Source organism: Gavia stellata, chromosome 13 (genome assembly GCF_030936135.1).
Source record: "Gavia stellata isolate bGavSte3 chromosome 13, bGavSte3.hap2, whole genome shotgun sequence".
Classification (NCBI taxonomy): domain Eukaryota; kingdom Metazoa; phylum Chordata; class Aves; order Gaviiformes; family Gaviidae; genus Gavia; species Gavia stellata.
This window is the reverse complement of record NC_082606.1, coordinates 7,281,355-7,301,054: the sequence shown is the minus strand read 5'-3', so window position 1 is coordinate 7,301,054 and position 19,700 is coordinate 7,281,355. Positions and strand designations below refer to the sequence as shown.

The 19,700-nt window shown below is 38.9% G+C and overlaps 2 protein-coding genes across 2 annotated transcripts; one reads left to right on the top strand and one right to left on the bottom strand.

Annotated features, from left to right (window-relative positions):
• Positions 1–376: 376 nt before the first annotated feature.
• On the bottom strand, positions 377–9,789 carry MCEE (methylmalonyl-CoA epimerase). Its single transcript, XM_059823919.1, has 3 exons — positions 9,743–9,789; positions 4,391–4,731; positions 377–1,062 (listed from the first exon to the last, which is right to left on the bottom strand). Exons 1-3 carry the CDS (start codon positions 9,771–9,773, stop codon positions 910–912), a joined length of 525 nt encoding a protein of 174 aa, XP_059679902.1. The 5' UTR covers positions 9,774–9,789; the 3' UTR covers positions 377–909.
• Positions 9,790–11,644: 1,855 nt separating this feature from the next.
• On the top strand, positions 11,645–19,669 carry MPHOSPH10 (M-phase phosphoprotein 10). The gene is made up of 11 exons (XM_059823918.1): positions 11,645–11,721; positions 12,547–13,192; positions 14,034–14,182; positions 14,588–14,762; positions 15,053–15,194; positions 15,619–15,686; positions 16,396–16,533; positions 16,760–16,870; positions 17,108–17,215; positions 17,781–18,011; positions 19,465–19,669. The coding sequence occupies exons 1-11, from the start codon at positions 11,645–11,647 to the stop codon at positions 19,612–19,614; spliced, it is 1,995 nt and encodes a 664-aa protein (XP_059679901.1). The 3' UTR covers positions 19,615–19,669.
• Positions 19,670–19,700: the final 31 nt, after the last annotated feature.

The window sequence follows — 19,700 nt, the reverse complement described above, 5'->3', positions numbered from 1 at the left end:
GGTGGCATGGTCTCTGATGTTAAAGACAGTGTACATAAGCAAGACTTATGCGGCTTGTGTTTTCCACTGATTTTCTAAGTGCTTTTGCATAGGAAAACAGTATTTATAAAGTAAGTGAAAAGATTAATCACTATTTGTTCAGATCTCTCCCAGCTATCTTCCTGTGGATGAAGGTTGAAAAACAAATATTCAATACCTGAAAAAACTAAAATGTGACAAGTACATTACAGTTTAAAATACATTTCAGATACTTTTCTCGCATTGCCTGCATATCCAGAGTTCATAAAACAACTAAATGATGATTTATGCATGGTGACTTCCTTGGCAGTAATTCTTATGCCAAGGAAAACTTATTTACTGATTGCAGACACCCATACAATAGCATAAGGATTTTTTTATTGCATGAACCAATCAATCAGTGTGAAGCACAGATGGTGAATGGTGAAAACAGAAAATACAATGTTCCTTTTTCCTTTATTTCTAAAGGGAGTATCTAAGCTATATTGTTGTCACTGAGAAGTGGGTCTCTGCTCTGAAATGTAGAACAAAATAATGTGGGATGACCTAGAAACTGTACAGTTTCTTTGGTTACAGAGGTAAAACCATGCTGAAAACATGAGGCAACAGAATATAAATTACTATGTTACATATGTAACTTGGCTCATGTATTTGTCTTTAGAATCACAAAGAATTCAAGAAATGTCAACATATTAATTCTGAAAATCAGATCAACAACAACAAAAAAAGAAACCGACCCTAAATCTGTAGCACTATTTCAGTACTCAAAAGCTGTACTTAATCCACAGGAACTACAGTGAACTTGTAAAGACTGAACACCACATCAATATTCCCAGCACCAGCTCAGTAACTTCACAACTAATCTATTGTTTTATTTATAAATATTACGGCTCAAGCTTGCTCAAGTTCCACAAGGACTCCGTGGCAATCTTTAGGGTGAAGAAAAATCACAGGTTTGCCATGTGCACCTATTTTTGGCTCTTCACTCAATATTCGTATCTTTTTTTCCTTCAGTTCTGTCATAGCCGCTTTTATGTCATCAACCTTATAAAAGAAAAATACAGTTCACACAAATTAACATATTACACTGTATTATGCAGATTTAGGAGAATAATATAATTCCTTACTAAAATGTTATTTCTAAATTCTAATATAATTCTGAAAATAAATTAAATTATAAAACAAGTTTTAAAACATCTAGTCTTAAAAATAAAAATCCTACAGAAGTTTGCATTTGTTATTTGAAGATTTTATAAAATATTGTTTAAATATATTGTGCTATATTTAAGAAATTATTAAACAAAAATCACTCATGCACAAAGCCCATTGATTTTTTTATGTTGTTACTTTATAAGGACTCCATAAATAATCTAAACTCCACATTAGTGTTACTAAGAAGATCATATTTCTTTCAAATTATCAATAACTAAAGAAGAATGCCTTCCTGTCTAATTGATGACAGAACACTGACTCATTAGATGATGGTGAAAAGGGAGGGCAATGGGCAGAAGGTAAAAGGAAAGTCCCTTTTAGATTTATATATCCTCCTTCTGAGTAGGTTAATAAGCTTCATAAAGTTTCCTAAGAAAAACCTTGGAATTGTCAGAAACGTACCCAGAATATGACCTGTTTTTTCTGTTGAACTGAATTATAAGAATACCCTTTAACATAATATTTCAGTACAGTTTCCTGCAGAAATAGGTAATTAACAAAAAGATGTCTACGCTCTATGGGATCTTAAGTCTGATGTCATGTCATCAGATGAAATTTGAATTTTCCCAAACCTTAAATGCATTCGTTCTTTGAAATAATAAAATTAGCACTCAGTTTAGCAAAACCAATAGTCAATAAAGACCTAGAATTAAAATAATAGCATTGCTATTTTTCAGGACTGAGGTGTCTGGACATAACTTGGTGAATAAACTTGCATGATGCCATTGTAAGGAAGAAGGAAATACCTAGCTTTAATTCAGAGGAAGAGACATCAGTTAATTCCTACTCATTTGCAGCAGTTTTGTTCATGAAAATTCTGAACTCACTACAGTTCTTCCTACACACAACTACCAGTCTGCTAAAAAAAAAAAAAGACTGTCAAGTTTTATCTAAAATAAAACAGCACATGTAATGTGTGCCATAGCCCCCTTCAGGTTGTTTCCCCAAGCAGAAAAGCCACTGCAGCTGCTGCTCCTGTCCTGCAGAGATGGCCAGAAGAGGAACTGTGTCTGGGCTCAGCTGGAATGAATTACTCCATCCCCAGGGAAGCAGTGAAAGTAAACAGTGGAAAGCCTGTGGGTGCATCTGTGTTAGGAGAGTATCAGGCTCAGGATTTCTCTCTTATTCTACCAACTGTCCAGCATGCTTTTCATCGCAGGTATTAAATTCAATTATAGCTGGTCAGGAATAATTTAATTTCTTCTTAAAATGCTTATTTTTTCTGAAGCAAATTCCCTATCAAAACATCTGTCTAAAATTTTCCTTTGAATAATCAGACATAAGGAAGAAATGAAAAGCATTTTGATAAACTTGTCAGGCTTCCTCTCCAGTATGGAAAGAATTTTTACAATTCAGCTTTTTGCAATAAAATTGTTCATAGAAAGATATTTCTACAAAATATTTTTTAGATTTCAAATGAACAATCAATTGACACTGAAGTCCCTTATAGTTTTTCTGAAAACTATTTTTGCTCAAATTCAGAAGACAACGTATCTTTGAAATTGTAAGATTTCTGAGGAGAACAGAAAATTGGAGGAGGGAGGCTAATACCTTTTTGATTGACTACGGTAGTGACCAAATCTGTTTTCAGTCCCACTTAAACAGCAGGTCAACAATGGATTGCTTTTTTCTCCACATAAATTAGTCTATAATCTTCCGTTTGTTTTTACATGGAGACAAACATGAGAGAGTTAGGACAATCTTTTCCTTAATTTTTTTTTTTCTTCCATAGAGAATCTATTAGTGAGTTACAAGACTTCATTTAGGAAAATCTGGCTGTGAGTAGCACTAGCTCACCGGATTAATGGAAATTAACTCATAATTGATTATGATTTAATAATAATTAAATCATAATAGATTATGACTCCTGGTTTGCCTGACCTACTGTATACAGTTATAAATTTTCTTTTTTAACACAACACTTCTACATTGTCCAACATGGTATAATGAGCATGTCCCATTCTTCTCAATTTTCATAATTAATAGTATGACTTCCCTTGACAGCCATCTTTGGTTTATCTGCAACAAGATCATCTCTCATACAAAATGGAGATCTACATAGAACAATTTCAGCTGGTAACAAGTATTTCTTGAAACATCTTAAAAGGGATTACATATACTTGAAACCCTTGGGAGCTTTGCGCTCTCTTTGTTGAGAAATGCCTACAACTTCCTTCTCTTGTACCTATACGTAAGTACCACTGGTCTTACAGAGGGCTGGAGGTTTTTTTTGGTCTTACTGCAAATCACTTCTTTCTTCTACACCCCCCATTTCCTAAGTTCAGCTGAGGTCTTTCACATTTCTATAGCAGAACTGCCTAGGAATACAATTTAGTGTCAATTTTAAAAGAATTAATTTTCTTATTCTTGAACATGTGCAAATACGCAAACTTAATTTAAGAAAAATTGCAATGCCTGTGTGTATGCAAAATTTCTCAATTCTCAATGAAAGCATGCAACTGCAAACACCGGTCTTTATGTTGCATTCTGAAAACAATTTTTACTCACATCAGTAATCCCATTACTTTTTATTACTACACTTTGCATGAAATAATAAAGTTTGCAAGACTCAGATCTTTAAAATATTAAAAACATGTATCATAGGCAACAGCATGAAAATTTGCATCTACACTAAAACATGAACATACTAAATAAGATTTCTACTTTACCCAGCACCTTTCCATCTTGTGTACTTCCAGACCAGTCTCTCTTTGATGGACAAGGAAGAACAGGACAGAAGAAACTCTGGAGACTCTGCTCTTTGGTAAGTACGAGTGACAATCTTTTTTGACTTCTGTATACAATTCTCAACTAAATATCAAACAGGAGGAAACTTCTGAAAATCTAAACTATGCCTTAGCTTAAACTTACAACTCCATCTTCTTCCAGTTTATGTCCTTTCTATGTCAGGAAGTTAACACCTGTCAAACGCTCTTCACAAGCCCTTGGACTTGTCCACCTTCCACATTTAACCCTCCCCAATTTAATCTTTATAGCATAAAAGAGGAAAAAATAATCACATAGCTCATGAAATTGAACCGTGATTTCCAAAACAGAAAAAAGCCTTATATATTCGTCCTTGACACAGGTCAAACCTATGAAAAAAATACGCATACTCTAATATCTCTATCTTATTATATGATATATTGTGTGAACGTACCTCAATGCAGATATGGTGCATTCCTCCAGTCTTGTTTTTTTGCAGAAAGCTTGCAATGGGACTTTTCTCTCCTAAAGGATGTAGAAGTTCCAGCTTTGTATTTCCCAGCTCCACAAAAACAGTGTAGACACCATGTTCAGGAAGAGCAACAGTCTCGCTCACCTGTGCTCCTAACACATCTTTATACAAGGATTGAGCTTTTTCCAAATCGGGTACTGCAATTGCTACATGATTAAGTCGGCCCAGTTTCCACAAACAGCTTGGAATGTTTTGAGAAAAGGAATTCGATGATGATAGCGTTCGTATTGTGGGAGCTGAAGTCTGCAATCTGGTAAGAAGCCCTGAAAAAAGTGAATAGGACTGATATAATGCTTTTGAGAAAGTATAAGTATCTGCTCTTTCCCCTTTTAATGAGGCCTGTGTAACTCCTGTGTCATAAACACACCACTGTGCAAAGCTGAAGGCAGACTGAGACCAAGGAAAGAACTATTCTGTAGTACTAACAGCTCAATGAAAATTATGTATTTATGTATGTAATTATTCAGAAGTATTAAAAAAAAAAACCAAACCCACAAATATAGTGTAAATGCTTACATGACTTCTATATGCCTGTTAAAAAGAGGAATACATGGCCAAATCTAACGGTCAACTGTATAATGTACTTAAAAGTGACTTCTGAATTTTTCAGAGCTTCTTACAAAATAGAGAAAGAAATGAAGATATGCCTATACATCTAGAAATTATAACAAACAAGAAAACCAAAACAAAACCTTGGACAGAACTGATACTGCAAGATCCAAAAGATAAAAGACTTAAGCTCTCAGCTGTCAGAACTAACTCCAGCAAGGAAAGAAATGTCATGTTGCATCTGAGGCTTAAGGAATCCTAAAATCTCCTGAGTTTGATTTCTTATTTTTTCTTTCTCTAATGATGAAGTCATTTGGCCTTCTTACTTTTCACACGCCATACAGGTCTTATACTTAGTTTCACTGATCTGTTTCAAGATGCTTAGAAATATTTCAGTTTTAAGTACTGTGAACAACATCATATCCAACTGACCAATAACAATTTCGAAGATTATCTTTAAAAGGTCAAAACCATAATAGCTTTTTTAATGCAACTAATGCCACTGACTTCAGTGTGACTTACAAAAGAAAAAGAATATGATTTGGCTTATCATAAATGGAAAGGTAAATATTAAAAAATACTGGATGACCATACAACACAAAGGAAAGAGCTTACATGTAGACAAAAGATGGAGAAGTCATGGAAAAACTCAGTGCTTAGATATCTGCAGAACTCTTCACAGACTGCTCTGACAAGTCAGTACTGAACTTAGCACTGTCTGTGTCAAATTGCTGTGTTGTTCACAAATGGTTCTAGGGTTGCTTGTTTTTTTAAAAAAAAAAACAAAAAAGATATAAAATGAGGATACTTACAAATTAATTACATTAAAAATTAATCTGTCAGAGTACTAGAATCTGGAGAGGTTGGGGGTGGGGGAGAAATTGTGATCATATCAATTGTTTCTAGCACCAAGATGAAAGGATATATTCATAAAAGCCGCACTTTAATGCCAGTTTGCTTTAGGCCATGTCAGAGTTCTCAATGCCTCAAGGCCAAGCTAGAGGCATCGTAGCATTTTGGAAGTCTTTGAGGCATTCTTAGCTTTAAATTCACAAATGTGCTATTTTGCTGAGAGACTGTGCCAAGGATGCACTGAGATTCTGGATGTTTTGCAGTACACTGAGGATAGCCTGGCTTGGATTTTTTCAGACTCTTTGTACTCTGTAAAGTTAGTAGTAGCTGTAATTAATCAGCTAGCTTCTCTGTATGAAACTGAGAACTACCATTTAACAGGAATTCAAGACTGGACAGCTATCAGTTAATCTTTCTTCACAAAGACCGCTGATGCAGTCCTTAAATAGAAGCTTTTCTGAGCATTGTGCTCTGATGGAACAAGTGTTTGTGTGTATTTGAGACTTAAAATTACAACATGCAATGTACATACTTCCAAAGACTTACTATCACAAAAGTAAGTCTATTCAGAATCATTTGATAACCCTAAATCAACATCCTACATTCATAATTTCCAGAAACTTGTCCAGTTCTGCAAGTAACTGCCCTGGAGTATTTCTTGCCAGCCTTTCACACAATACATCCTGTCATCTCCTTCATCACAACCAGAAGTTCTGGACAATTCTTTTTCACCTGTTACCTTTAGGCTATCATACTGGCATAGTAGAGCAACTCAGTGTTTCCAAGTACTTTTCACCTTTTTACATGTTAAAAAAAATCCCCTAGCAACTTCTACACAGAAGAAAAACTCTTGGTTTGCAAATGCCTATGCTGAAACTATTTTGTAGATAGACTTGCGATCTAAATGCAGCTGTATCGGGGTGAACAAAGCAATTGCCTGAAGAAGCAATACTATGCAATGCTTTATACTGTACAAAGAAGCATGCAGTATCTAGTTGGCATAATTAGAGGCATGGATAATTAACTAGACTAGAGTTTGACCAGATCACCAGAGTAAATAAAGCATTACAAAGTTTAAAAAAAACCAAACCACCCACCACACAGTCTTTTCTGTCCACCTAAGATTCTACGTAAGTAGCTCTGTTTCCTGCAATAATTTCTTAAGACCTGATTCAATTATTGCTGAAGCAAGAGATACTTCTCCACTTAGAGGAGGTCAGTATTCTCCAAAAGAGAAAAATCCTTTGAAAGATAAGGACCACTTACTGTATCATTTGTTATGTTTCCTAAACACTTTCACTGTTTCATTCCTTCTTCCAAATATTAACAGACCACAGTTCAGTAGAAATACTACTATGTAGACTTTTCAAGCAATCTTTACTGATGGAAAAGGCTAGGATTTTTCCCATTCTTTTTGACACCTCCCATCTATAATTCTTGCTGTACTTCACACAGGGCATATGACTACATGGTTACTATAATTTAATTTGTATTTTGTCTATTTTCAAGTAAATTGACAGAAAGTAGAGACACAGACTGTTACTCAGCTATTACTGAAGCAATAGCAAAAATAATAGAAAATGCTATTTCTGTTGGGTTCTGCCCAAGAAACATTTGATTTTTGTGGTGTTTCCTGGAAAGATAATAGATTGAAAAAGTGAAGTATATTCCTAGGATTCCTGTAAAGTCAAAGATACTTAAATGCCCACTCTTATGACAATATTATTTATACATCTCTCCATTTCCTCCTCTCACTTACTGGATTGGGTGATAGAAGTCTATATATTTTTCCTATGAGTATGTAGGGGCAGAGGACTCTTCAGCAGGTTTGGGGTTTTTTTTTTTTAATTCTGTGAAGTCTTGTGAATTTATCCTAGCTCTAGTCATATACATATAGAGCTTCAATTTTAGACCCATAATTACCAGTATGAATTAAGATTAAACAAAAAGCATTTGTGTTTTTCTTGCATTATATTGATTAGTAACTACACAGATTAGTTACTTAAAATTCTAATCTTCTTCTTCTAACCCAATAACCAAAAGATGACCCTGCAGTAAAAAAGAAAGCATTTTAGCAAACTTCAGATTGAAACCCCATCACTTTCATGTTTCAGGAAAGAAACGCTTTTATTTATGTGTATATCACAAAACTAGTCCTATTAACTGTTGTGGCTAAATTCTTCAATCACAAAGGCATTTGCCCACTGACTTACAGAATTATTCAAGTAATTCTTAACTTTCTCCAATGTTAAAAACAATTCCTTTCTCTGCTTCTTTTGAAGCCACTGTGACTAAAGGACACTGTGACTAAAGTATCTATCAAAGTAGCTGTCCTGCTTGAAAAACTTGGATATGCTGACCAAATTCACACATGCACTTGCTTGTCCTGGTATATACAGCATTTGCCCCTACTGTTTTCTTTTCAGACCTCATTTTTCAAACACTGACAACCAAATCTGAATTTTTCTAGATATTTTGTCCTTTAGAGAAGATTCAGCTGTCCCTGTTCTCATATATGATTGTGGGCTTGCTAGCCTCAGTGATACTGCAGGATATATGTCACCTTCTTCAGCTTCATTTGAAGAGTATTTTTAAATTGATCTATTTGGGTTTTATTCTATTAATGGTTGACTGATCTACTAGTATTATGTACATCAGAGTTTAAACATGTACAGTTCTACCAATTGAGGCTTACATTCTATAACAGAGCAGACGATGAACATGAAGGAACAAGTCTAAAGTACACCATAAAACGCGATCCTCATCCTTCAAATGTTTATTCATAGGCTTGTTGCTTCTTATGTGGGGCAGCATTCATTGACTTACATGGCTAAGGAATCAAACGCAAGCCAAATCCAACTGAATTCAGTCAAGTTCTCTATGGGTAGGCTATACAATTGTGGGTCGCAGTAAGAAGAACCTTGTCACTGGGAACTGGTCTATTGTCAACCATTTCAGGGTGATAAAAACTCCCAAGTGTGGAGAGGATGCTGTCGCCATAGGGAGTTTGGCATACAGGGGCTGTGTATTAGCGCTCTGACCCAAACGGAGGAAGGGCACACTCTGGCCATTCTGAAATCCCAGCCATTTCAAGGTGGCATTAGCATCTTGGAAACTTTGCCAGCCAACAAGGCTTAAGTCATCCATAGTGCTGCTCTGCTCTGTGCTGCACTTGGCTTTTGGGAGTCACATGGGCTCCACAGATGCTAGAAACTGAGTCTCACTTTACTGCAGCTCTGGTTTCTTCCAAGTGCAATTGTACAAAGGTGTTTTCATTCCCAGTATCCCACTGGTCGATCACCGACAGCACTGAGTCCCATTCACTTTTCTCCAGCAGTCTATGGCTACCAAGTAAAATAGTGTGGTTTAGGTATGGTGAGTTTAATCTGCCCTTACTTGCTATTAAGAGAGTGAACAGTCCAGATAATTATAGTGAACGGGAAATGATTTTGCATTTGACCTCCAAGTTGTACCTTAAAAAGAGAAGCTCCTCCTTGCGCTTTAAGTTTGGAGTTTGCTGCCTAAGTTTTTTCTAAGCCAGATAATGTCAGTTGTTAATATAGCTCTCATCTGGATCACAAGACCTTGCTCTGACTTATAAAAGCAATGCTGTTTTGTTGTGGCCTGTAAGGCTCTCACGGAGAGCCTCGGGCCCGCTCCCGCACCTCAGGGCGGGCAGGGCGGCGCGATCCCGCTCAGACGGCGCGCCCGGCCCCAGCAGGAAGCGGCAGTGCTCGCCGCCGCGGGGCAGGAGCTCCAGGCCGGAGCGGGCCCCGAGGCCCGCGGTCGCCCCATGGCGCGACCTGAGGCCGCGCCGGCCCTCACCGGCCCCGCCGCCCGCCCCGCCGCCGGCCCGCCCGGCCCCCGCGTTACCGGCCGCCGAGCGCCCCAAGGACGCCGCCATCTCGCCGCCCCGCCGCTCGAACCCAGCCCGCCCGCAGGCAGGCGGGGCCTGGTCGTGGGGGAACGGCCGCCCTCCGCCGTCACCACGGCAGCGGCCGCCGCCCCCGTCCCCGCCGGGGCCGAGCTGTCACCCGGCCGCCCAGAGCTGAAGGCGCGCCCAGGCCGGGAGCCCTTCGGCGCGGTGACTGCCCGGGGCTGTGTTCGGAGGTCCGGCGGTACGAGGCACCGGCGGTGGCAACGGTTGTGTCACGCCGAGGGGCCGGTGAGCCCTCGCTGGGGCGGGTGGGCGCAGCTGCCCTGTGCCTTTCCCCGGAGGAGAAGGCTCCATCGCGCAGGGGCGGGCGCTACGGCCGCTGCCAGCCAGCGCACGGCCCGGGGCGGCCGCGCCGGAGCTGAAGCCTGTGCCTGACTGCGGGGAGGCGGCAGTGCAGCGAGCCTCGGCCGGGCCGCTGCATGCTGTGAGCCTCTGCAGGGGCAGCTCTGGGCACCGCATCTGAAAAAGAGTGCAAAAGCGGCCAGCTATAGCAAGGGACATCTGTAGAGAGAGGAAGTTTTCTGACTAAAGCATTGTGCAGAAGAGACTCGGGACAATGAGCCGGCTGTCTTCTGGTGCTCTGTTCCTGTTATGTCAGGGACATAGGACATCGCAAGTTGCTGTGAGGCATCCTAAATAGACAAACAGCTTGTGCCATTTCAAATATGCTAATACCTGAATACTTAAAACTGCAGATCAAAATCAGTGGTCAAAATGGGTATTTTAAAGTCCCAATATAGGATACTTTCTGCTTCCAACCCAGGTTGTAAGGTGTCAGATATGTTCATGATGTTCAGAGAAGCACAGGTACAGGTCACACTCGTGCCTCTGCCAGCTGGGCCCTGCTCCACACAATGGTTTTTTGAGGGTGCAGAGTGCCAGTGAGAGGACACATAGAAGTTGCATAGCGGGGCTTTGTTTTCTGTGCACTGAAAAGACTTCTCTTTTTGGTAGGAAGGAAACATGAAAGCAGCAGAGGAGCAGCAGAGGCAATACCAAGAACAAAGTTAGAAGGTTGGTCACAGTTTTGGATCCAGGTGCTGAACGGCTGTGGATGGCTGGGAACGGCAGCAGGCGGGGTGAGTGAAACCCCCTGCTAACAGGTTTTGCAGCATGGAGGAGGAATGGATCGCCTCCCCCAACTGCAGCAGCAGCTTCTTCACCAGGGTCGTTGGGTGTAGTGCTTAATTTGATGACTTTATAAAATAAACTTTAAGGAAACCATGTGATGTAAAGTAACAAAACAGTTCGCAGTGCTTGCTAATCGCGTAGGCGTGTGAACGCATGCCGAGTTAGCTGGGAGCTTGGAGACGCCAGATAACGTCGGGCATTTTGCTCACAGAATCAGCTGGAAATGTGTGGTTCCAAAATAGCCCTTGTATCTAGGTCAGAGAGACAAAACTGCAAAGTAAGATGACTGTAGCTTTACTATATTTAGAGCAGGTTTTTCAGTGCTGTTGAACATCCCAATCTACAGCAATACCACGCTCTTCCAAGGGGAGGAGCAGCAGCCATCAGTAGATGACGCTGCAATACCCTGCTTGCTGTTCAGCGCCAACGCGAGCAGGCCTACCTAAGGAAGCGGGGGTGACACGAATAAACGGGGCGGTCCTGTGACAAAAGCACGGGCTGGGAGGCAGAACTGCTTTTGGCCCGGGAGGCGGGCCGGGGCGGGGCGGCTCCCGCCGCGCTCCCGCCGCTGTGGGTGGAACACGCCGCGGGGCGGAACTCCGGGATGCGGAACCTCGGCGTCGGCCGCGGGAGTCGCCCGGACCGCTCCGCCGGCGGCCTCGGGGAGGCGGTGCCAAGTTGCTCCACGCGCCGCGGCCGGCGGGAAGATGGCGGCAGTCAAGGGGCTGGAGACGTGCCTCAGGGTGGTGGGTGCCGCCGCGGCGCGCCCGGAGCGCTTCCTCAGGTACTGCGGGGCTGCGGGTTTCCCAGCGGCTGGGGAGCCCCTCAATGCCGGAGCGCGTGTGTGTATATACCTAGCGCTCTCCCATTTGTGCAGGCCTCAGTGCTCTGGCAGGGAGGCCTCGTGCCAGCCGGCCGGCGCCCCTCAGCAACGCCCGGTGCCCCAGAGCTCTCCTGAAACGCGCTATTAACAGCGTCGGGACTTGGCTGTGGCTTCTGCCGCGGCTGCTGTAGTATCCTATTCCTTTCTTCAGCGTTCGGGAATTGGGAAATGGAGATTTCTGTTGCAACCAGCTATGTAGAAGCATTGGTAGCTCTAGGGAGAAAACTGAAGAGACTACCCAATTATAAAAGCTGAGGAGTAAGGCAATGGAGGAAGACAATTACCTTTTTAAAACCAAGGATCTGTATCTTGGATGTTTGAGGTGTTTATTTACTTCCCCGGAACGTCTGGAGTGCTTAAATATGATCAAGATATAATAAGATGCAACTATAGAAGGGTAGAATCTGTCCAGCTGCTACTTCATACACAAAATGTAATGAAGCTGAAAGGCTTAATAATTACAATGTCTTTATTTCTGGGAATGTTTAGTAGCAGTATTCCAAGAGGTGTGTAGAAAGTTAAGCAACAGCAGTAATTGTTGAAAGGTGCTATTCTGTAGCACCAAAATACTGAAGCAGATATAGAAAGAGCTGTAGTGTGACCGTGTCACATCTTAATGGAAGGTGTAAAGTGAATGAAAGCTAGTAAATTCTGCAAAATAGAGAATAAAAAACTAATATTCACTGTTGCGCTTTCTAAAGTTCTTAATTTTTTTTCTACTCTTAGTGTGCAAGATGGACTGGCTGCTGACTTCAGAGCATTAACAAAGACTCTCTACGATTTGAATAAAGCTCTGGGAAGTAATATAGTTCGTGGGAGTCCTCTAAAAGAGCTGGTGATAGAGAATTTTGATGAAGAACAGATTTGGCAGCAACTAGAGCTGCAGAACAATGCAGTTCTTGATTTCTTCAAGAAATCCATTGCAAGGGATGCCAAGGATGATCATCTTTGCCTTCTCTCAGACCAAGAAGAGGATGGCTCTGATGCAGAGACCAGCAGCAACAGGGAATTGGAAGACAACATAATGGAAGCAGAAACTGAGCAGAATGTTTATACAAAAGATGAAACTAAAGCTAAAAAAAAGCAAAGTAAACTCAGAGAAAGCATAATGCAGAAATACAGTGATGAGGATTCTGATATTGACTTTGATATTGAAGCACTGGAGCAACAAGCTGAAACAGCCAAGGAAACCACATTGAAAAAAATGGGAAGAAAATCTATAGTGGATGACAAGTTTTTCAAGCTGGCTGAGATGGAAGCTTTTTTAGAACAGGCAGAGAAGGAAAACAGGGAGGAGGAAGAAGATATTAATTATTTTGAAGACATCATCTCAGATGATGAGGAAGAAGAGTCTGAAGAAGCTAAAGTCAAAGTAAGAATATCAGTAAATTAATTTTCTGATCTCTCTTTTCCTTTAAATCAAGATCTGATATCTCTTAGGGTGACTATAAATTGTTTAACTCTGAGTAGGAACTACCAAGTTAAATTCGATTAGATGACTAATGATTACTTCTGAAGCTTTACTTCAGTAATATTTTTGACATTAACATCTTGTAACAAAACGTCCTAGTGTAGAAGAACATACTGTCCTGCTATTCCAGTCTCTCTTTAGATGGGTCTTGGGTTTTTGCATGAATAAAGGAAGAGATAGTATGTCATAAGAAATAAGTGATCTTGCGGAATAGGTGACCCAGCAAATGAAAAAAATGTGTCACTCAGCATGGATATCTGGCAGTTAGAGATCACTAAGGTGACCGATGCAGATCAAAGGGCTTTTGGCAACTTCTTTTTCCGGGGACATGGCTTTGTAACTCCGATTTAACTTAAGTTGCTGAGTACTTGTTTCAAAAATAAATCTTTTATTATTTAATATTGCCAGAGATTTTCACTAGCAAGTAAGAACTATGCCCAGGGTATAAGGGAATGCGTACGCATTCCAATCACTAATCAACAAAATCTACTGCTCTTTGACTTCTGTATAGGTTGAAACTGGAAATGAATTCAAGTGGTAGAATACTTTAAATACTTGTAAAAGATAGAAGTTTTGCTAAGATGCCCTACCACAGGTGAATGCTTCAGTAAACTGAATTACTATTACACAAGTAGTGCGGTTCCCCATGTGCTAAAGACTTCAAAAGACAGGATACCCTTGGACTTCTGTCAGTCTAACAGTTTTGGTTTGGAATTTTTTTTTTTCCTTCTCCCCTTCTTAGCCAATTAAAAGTTCTAGAGACTTGACATACAAAGATTTCTTTGATCCAGTTGATGACAGTGATGATTTAGTAGCTAATGATGTTGAAGATGATCAGGAAGAGGAAGCAAATAGTGCTATTGGAGAGGAGAATGAAGAAAGCATGTCCGAGTAAGTATATGCAGTTAAAATGTCTTTGTAATTTTACACTGAAGTGAAGTAGAAAATAAAGTGAATTCCAGGCTCACTTTGGTCACGGTTTGCCATTCTCTGTTTTCTGTTGTATGTTCATGGTTTGCATTGTCACCTTATTTAAAAAGTAGTTTATTTACTTATCTTTTGAGTATTGTGTCTTTATTTGAATAAATAATTTAATAGCTGTAACTGCAGTTTTTGAAAGTTACTTTTAATATATAGAAGTTTCCCTAGTGTCCCCTGCCTTTAGGTTTCAATGAAAGCCTATTGTGTTTCTTAACTGTGGGTTACTTGTAACTGGTAAACATCTAATGGCTGAAATATCTTCATGTAAAAATTATAGAGGATTTCCAATCTTTATATTCAATTTTAATGTTACAGGGTTGAGGATATGAATGAAATGATGATGGAGAATATGAGAAGTAAAGAAGCCTCTAAAAAAGTTACTTTTAGTTTGCCAGATGACAGTGAAACAGAAGATGTTACTGATATGCAATTAGAGAAGGGCATCGATCCCAGTGAAATAAAGTCTTCCTTTGAGAAGAGACAGGAAAAGGTAATTTTTTTTAATTTTTTTTTTTTTTTTGCTAATGCTTCAAAACAGTGGCCAGTATATTTTTTTTTTTTTTCCCCAAATGACGGTTTAATTTGTTCAGCCTGGCAAATATGAAGAGGCTATTTACAAATTAAGAAAAGGAAAAAAAAGTGGCTTATCTATACCAGATATATATGCAAGCATAGATTCCCTTATCTTTATGTGAGGAGGAGTTAGAAGTACCTGAAAAAAGCAAGAAGTTTAAAACATAGAGCTCACAAGTAATTTCTTGGGAAATTGTGTTTTTTCAGATGAGCAAAAGAATAAAAAGTTTAGAAGAAAAGTTGTTAGAGGAAAAACCTTGGCAGCTTAAAGGAGAAGTGACTGGACAAAAACGACCTGAAAACAGCCTTTTGGAGGAAACAGTACTTTTTGACCATGCAGTTCGAATGGGTAAGCAGTGAGAGGGCTTTCCTGAAAGCGTGTTGCATACCGTGTTGGGTTTTCTTCCCCTTGACCTTGCTGAAAACACCTGTGGCTTAAGAGCAGGGTAACAAAACACTAAGTTTAAACTTGGTGTGTTTTTGAGGTTGTGCGTTTTCATGCTGGAAACTACAGGAAGCTATAATCTTTTTTGTTGATTTTTAACTTAACTGAAAGTTCATTAATTTGGTGTCAGATCCAGTTATTTACAAGCCTTACATAATACGATTACTCTCCTCAAGATAGAGGAGAACATTATTTACTTACCTCACCTTCAATTACTACATTTTTGTTAAGGCTTTATTTTCTTTTTCTGTTGTTTATTCTTCATAGAACAAAACTATTTCTTGCTGGAGAAACATTCATCTTAAAATTCTTCTCTTTTTCCTCTCAGCACCTGTGATCACAGAAGAAACTACTTTTCAGCTTGAAGATATCATTAAACAGAGAATATTGGATGAGGTTAATATTATCTTGTTCCTCCCTATTTTGTTCATAGACTTGATTCACAGGGCACATTCCAAGGATTAATTTGAAGCTCTTAAAATGTTAGGTGTAGAGCTATCTTAATTTCTGCAACTGGTTGTTTTATTCTTTTTGCCTTGATGAATGTGTCTAGATTTCTAAGGAGCTCTATTTTTTACATGCCTATTACATGCTAGGTTTTGGTGTGCTTCAAAAATACTAGTCTTTGCAGATAAAACTATAAGGGGTTTGTTTGGAATATAATGCCTGTCTGTAAATTTTGTCTATGACTGTAACTGTAGTGCTCTGACCATTCTGAATACTAAACAAAAATCAATTGTTTACTTCACTTTTCTTAAAAGCCACTGATGGAAGATTTGTATCCCATGGCTTGTTGAGGCTTATTGTACTAGTTTTTTTATTCAGCTAACATACGGGGGGAGAGTATTTAAGTACATAAGAAAATTACACATTTGTTATACAATTTTTACCCCAATCCACTAAAACTAAGCACACAAGCTAGAGCTATAAGTCTTTTTATTACTTTTTTCCAAATGAAAGTGTGAAACTTAATGAGTTCCTGGAAAACCACATGCATAGACTAGTTAATGTGTCAGATAAGTAATATGGAAAATGTTCTAAATAAGCTGTAGCACCTGATATTTGACTGTAGTTGCATTTGGTCATTAATTTAAGAATTTCTCAGGCTTGGGATGATGTAGTACCAAAAGAAAAACCAAAAGAGGAGGCTTTTGAATACAAGAAACGTATCACTTTGGATCATGAAAAGAGTAAACTGAGTCTCGCTGAGATCTATGAGCAAGAATACATGAAACTTCACCAGGTAACGTAAGCAATGCCTTTCATTTCGGTTTGAAGTTCATATCACATAATCTTATCTTCATTTGTACACTGCTAACTCTGCTTTCAGCTTTGTGGAAGTACTTCAGTCTTTCTCTGAGTGTTCACCAGTGAAATGGCTCTGAATTGTATATTGTCTTGTTATCAGTCTTGCTAAAGTAAAATAGCTTTATGAATGGTGTTGCAGTAACATTGCATTATTAATGCAGCAAAAGACTGAAGAGGAGGAAAATCCTGAACACAAAGAAATTCAGGAAATGATGGATTCACTCTTCCTGAAGCTGGATGCGCTTTGTAACTTCCACTTCACACCCAAACCAGTAAGTATGTAAGTTTCATAAAGTTGGAGGGTTTTTTCCCCCTCTTTTGAAACTGGATACTTTACTTTCCATTTCCTAAATATATTTTAAACATTGAGTGGTTTTAAGCTTGTTCTTATTTCGTATTAAATGTGCTATAATTGTCTCTAAACAAAACCAAATATTTAGTATCTTCAGTTAGCTGTAAGCTGCTGTGGGATGGTGTGCTCAGTCCTGAATATGTTTCCTTATTTCTAGCCTGTGCCAGAAGTTAAAATAGTTTCGAACCTTCCAGCTATAAGTATGGAAGAAGTAGCACCTGTTGCTGTTAGTGATGCTGCTCTCTTAGCACCGGAGGAGATCAAGGTAAATACAAATAAAAATGATGTAAGGATCTGGAGAGGATCTGTATTGTTGATATAAGGGTGTACTGGCTGCCAGATCAATGGGAGAATTCTGCCCCCTCCCACCCTTGGTTCCTTACCTTGTGGACTTTCTTGCCTAGGATTTTAGTGTTGGTGGTTGTTGGGTTTTTTTGGGGGGGGGGGTGTGTGTGCTTTTTTTTTTCTTTCCTTTTTTTGATAACTGGAAGGAGAGGAAAGGGTTGATTTTTATTTGGCTACGCTAGGCCGTAATACTATTGTTTCGTTTTTGTTCTTGACTATTATGTGATGGTAATTATTTTTCCAACATATATATGGGTGTTTGGAAGGGGAAACCTAAATGACAACAGGGAAGAACAATTAGCCTGTCTTCGATCAATTGTACAAATCTCCCAACTTTTGCCATTTTTTGGCCTTTGCCTTAATGCGGCATCGCCCTGAGCTGGCTAAACACTTGAAATAATGGAAACACTAAGGCAGGTTTGAGTACTGTAAGGTGAGTCTTTTCTTTTGCATGCTTATGGATCTAGAGATCTTGTTTGCTTTAGGAAAAGAACAAAGCTGGTGATGTAAAAACAGATGCAGAAAAGACACCCACAGACAAAAAACGAGAACGAAGAAAGAAAAAGCTTCGGAAACGCATGAAGCTAAGAGAAAAGGAGAAACGTCAAAAGCTTCTTGAAAAGATGAAGCCAGAGCAAGGCACAAAACTTAGTAAAAAAGCTGCTGCAGCACAATTAAAAAGGCTTACGAAAGAAGGCAAAGCATCTCTGCTCAAGGTAAGGATCTCTGAAGTAATCCTGTATAACTTGGAGCTTCCCAGCTAAAGAGCATTAAAATCCCAAGGATAGATAATAATTTAGCTAGAGAGAGGAGAGATAACTTTGTCACAAAGAATTACCAAGTATAAGGTTTGTTTCCCTCGCATCCCTCTTGGCACAGCTACATCTCCTAATCTTTCTCCATCCTCTCAAAAATTCTTGTAGACAAGTAGTATATCTGCTAACCATCCAAACCTTGTTACTTTATTTATGCCTGAGCAAATATAAAAGGTAGATGTAGCTGCTGGAAAGAAAGAGGTAGGAGGAAGACATGGAAAGGGCAGATGCATACTCCTCCTCCCCTGCCCCTGCTTTCCTCTGTATTCTTTTGAACTACAGTCTTTTGGACTGTTCTAATCCATACTTGTAACTGTCTTATGCAAAGTACTGTCGAATTCCGTTTTAGTCCTGATGTTTGCCGATTATCCTGACAGCTTGATGTCAGTATAGAGGCCTGAAAAAATACAGCTCTGGTTGCACTTTGCAGTCACCTCCTTGTTTATAATGCATATTTATGTAGATGTTATTGATTTAATTATGAATAAATCATAATGAAATGGTTGTTGGAACCTTTAGAAGCTTACTCAGAGTATGAATATATTTGAGTATGTAAGCAACTTAATCTTTAGATATGGAAAAATATGAAAAAATTGTATGATACAATTATGTTGAAGTATGTTCACAAAGCAGAAATGATTGTTTGCATTAGGTACTACTTTTTATTTATTTCAAAGTTCACAAGGTGGTGTTCCTGCAAATACTACTGCTTATGCTCTTATTTCCTGCATTTGAAATGTTCTCTTGATTAAATGGGATTACTTGCATGCATAATTGAGGGTGAGGTTTCTATTTAGTTCTCTGTAAACTTTGAGTTACTTAAGCTATTTCAAAACTATTTAACTTTCTACTTGTTATTGCGGAACCTTCTCTGTAATCTCATCGGATTTGATTTTGTTTTGCTTGCTATAGAACAGTGAACCTGTGTACTGCCTATGATGCCTTATAAATTAAATTTTAAAAATCTCTGAAATTTTGAGGTATTAGAAACTAACAGGAAAAAATAAATTACTTGATTACTTCTGAAATGTTTGTGCTTACCTTTTCAAAAGGAGAGCAGAACACAAAATGCAGATATGTAGTGTAGCTCATGATGTGCAAGGATCTATTCTTGATGCCTGTTCTTACCTACCGTGCTAATTAGAAAGGGAACATACTCTTTATTTACTATTTCTTTAGATAGCAGGAGTGGTATAAGAGTACAGTGAAAAATATACTTTGAAAATCAAGCATCAGATTTTTTTTTTAAAGTCTAATACCATTATATGTGAGTAAGTAGTATAATGGTACTGTGTGTACATGTCTTGGTTATAACATAATATATAACTTGGTTATATATTTTGTCCATTGACAGGATGAAGGTAAAGACAAGGTCTTGAAATCATCCCAGGCCTTCTTTTCTCAACTACAAGATCAAGTAAAAATGCAAATTAAAGATGCAAACAAATTGAAGAAGAAGCAGAAGACGCAGAAAGCACTCTCTGTTCATAAACTGAAATTGTAATTTACCTTTTTATGTATGTTGCATCTTGTATATATTAAAATGTTTCTACATGAATGCAGAATTGGAGTAGGTTTTATTTTAGAATG

Coding starts and splice junctions, on each gene's coding strand:
- MCEE (XM_059823919.1), bottom strand. CDS start 9,773: ATGGCGGCGTCCTTGGGGCGCTCGGCGGCCG. Junction 4,732..9,742: donor CTTGGGGCGCTCGGCGGCCG/GTAACGCGGGGG, acceptor CACTTTTTTCAG/GGCTTCTTACCAGATTGCAG. Junction 1,063..4,390: donor TGCACCATATCTGCATTGAG/GTACGTTCACAC, acceptor TTCTTTTATAAG/GTTGATGACATAAAAGCGGC.
- MPHOSPH10 (XM_059823918.1), top strand. CDS start 11,645: ATGGCGGCAGTCAAGGGGCTGGAGACGTGCCTCAGGGTGGTGGGTGCC. Junction 15,195..15,618: donor TGACCATGCAGTTCGAATGG/GTAAGCAGTGAG, acceptor TTTTCCTCTCAG/CACCTGTGATCACAGAAGAA. Junction 18,012..19,464: donor GCAAAGCATCTCTGCTCAAG/GTAAGGATCTCT, acceptor GTCCATTGACAG/GATGAAGGTAAAGACAAGGT.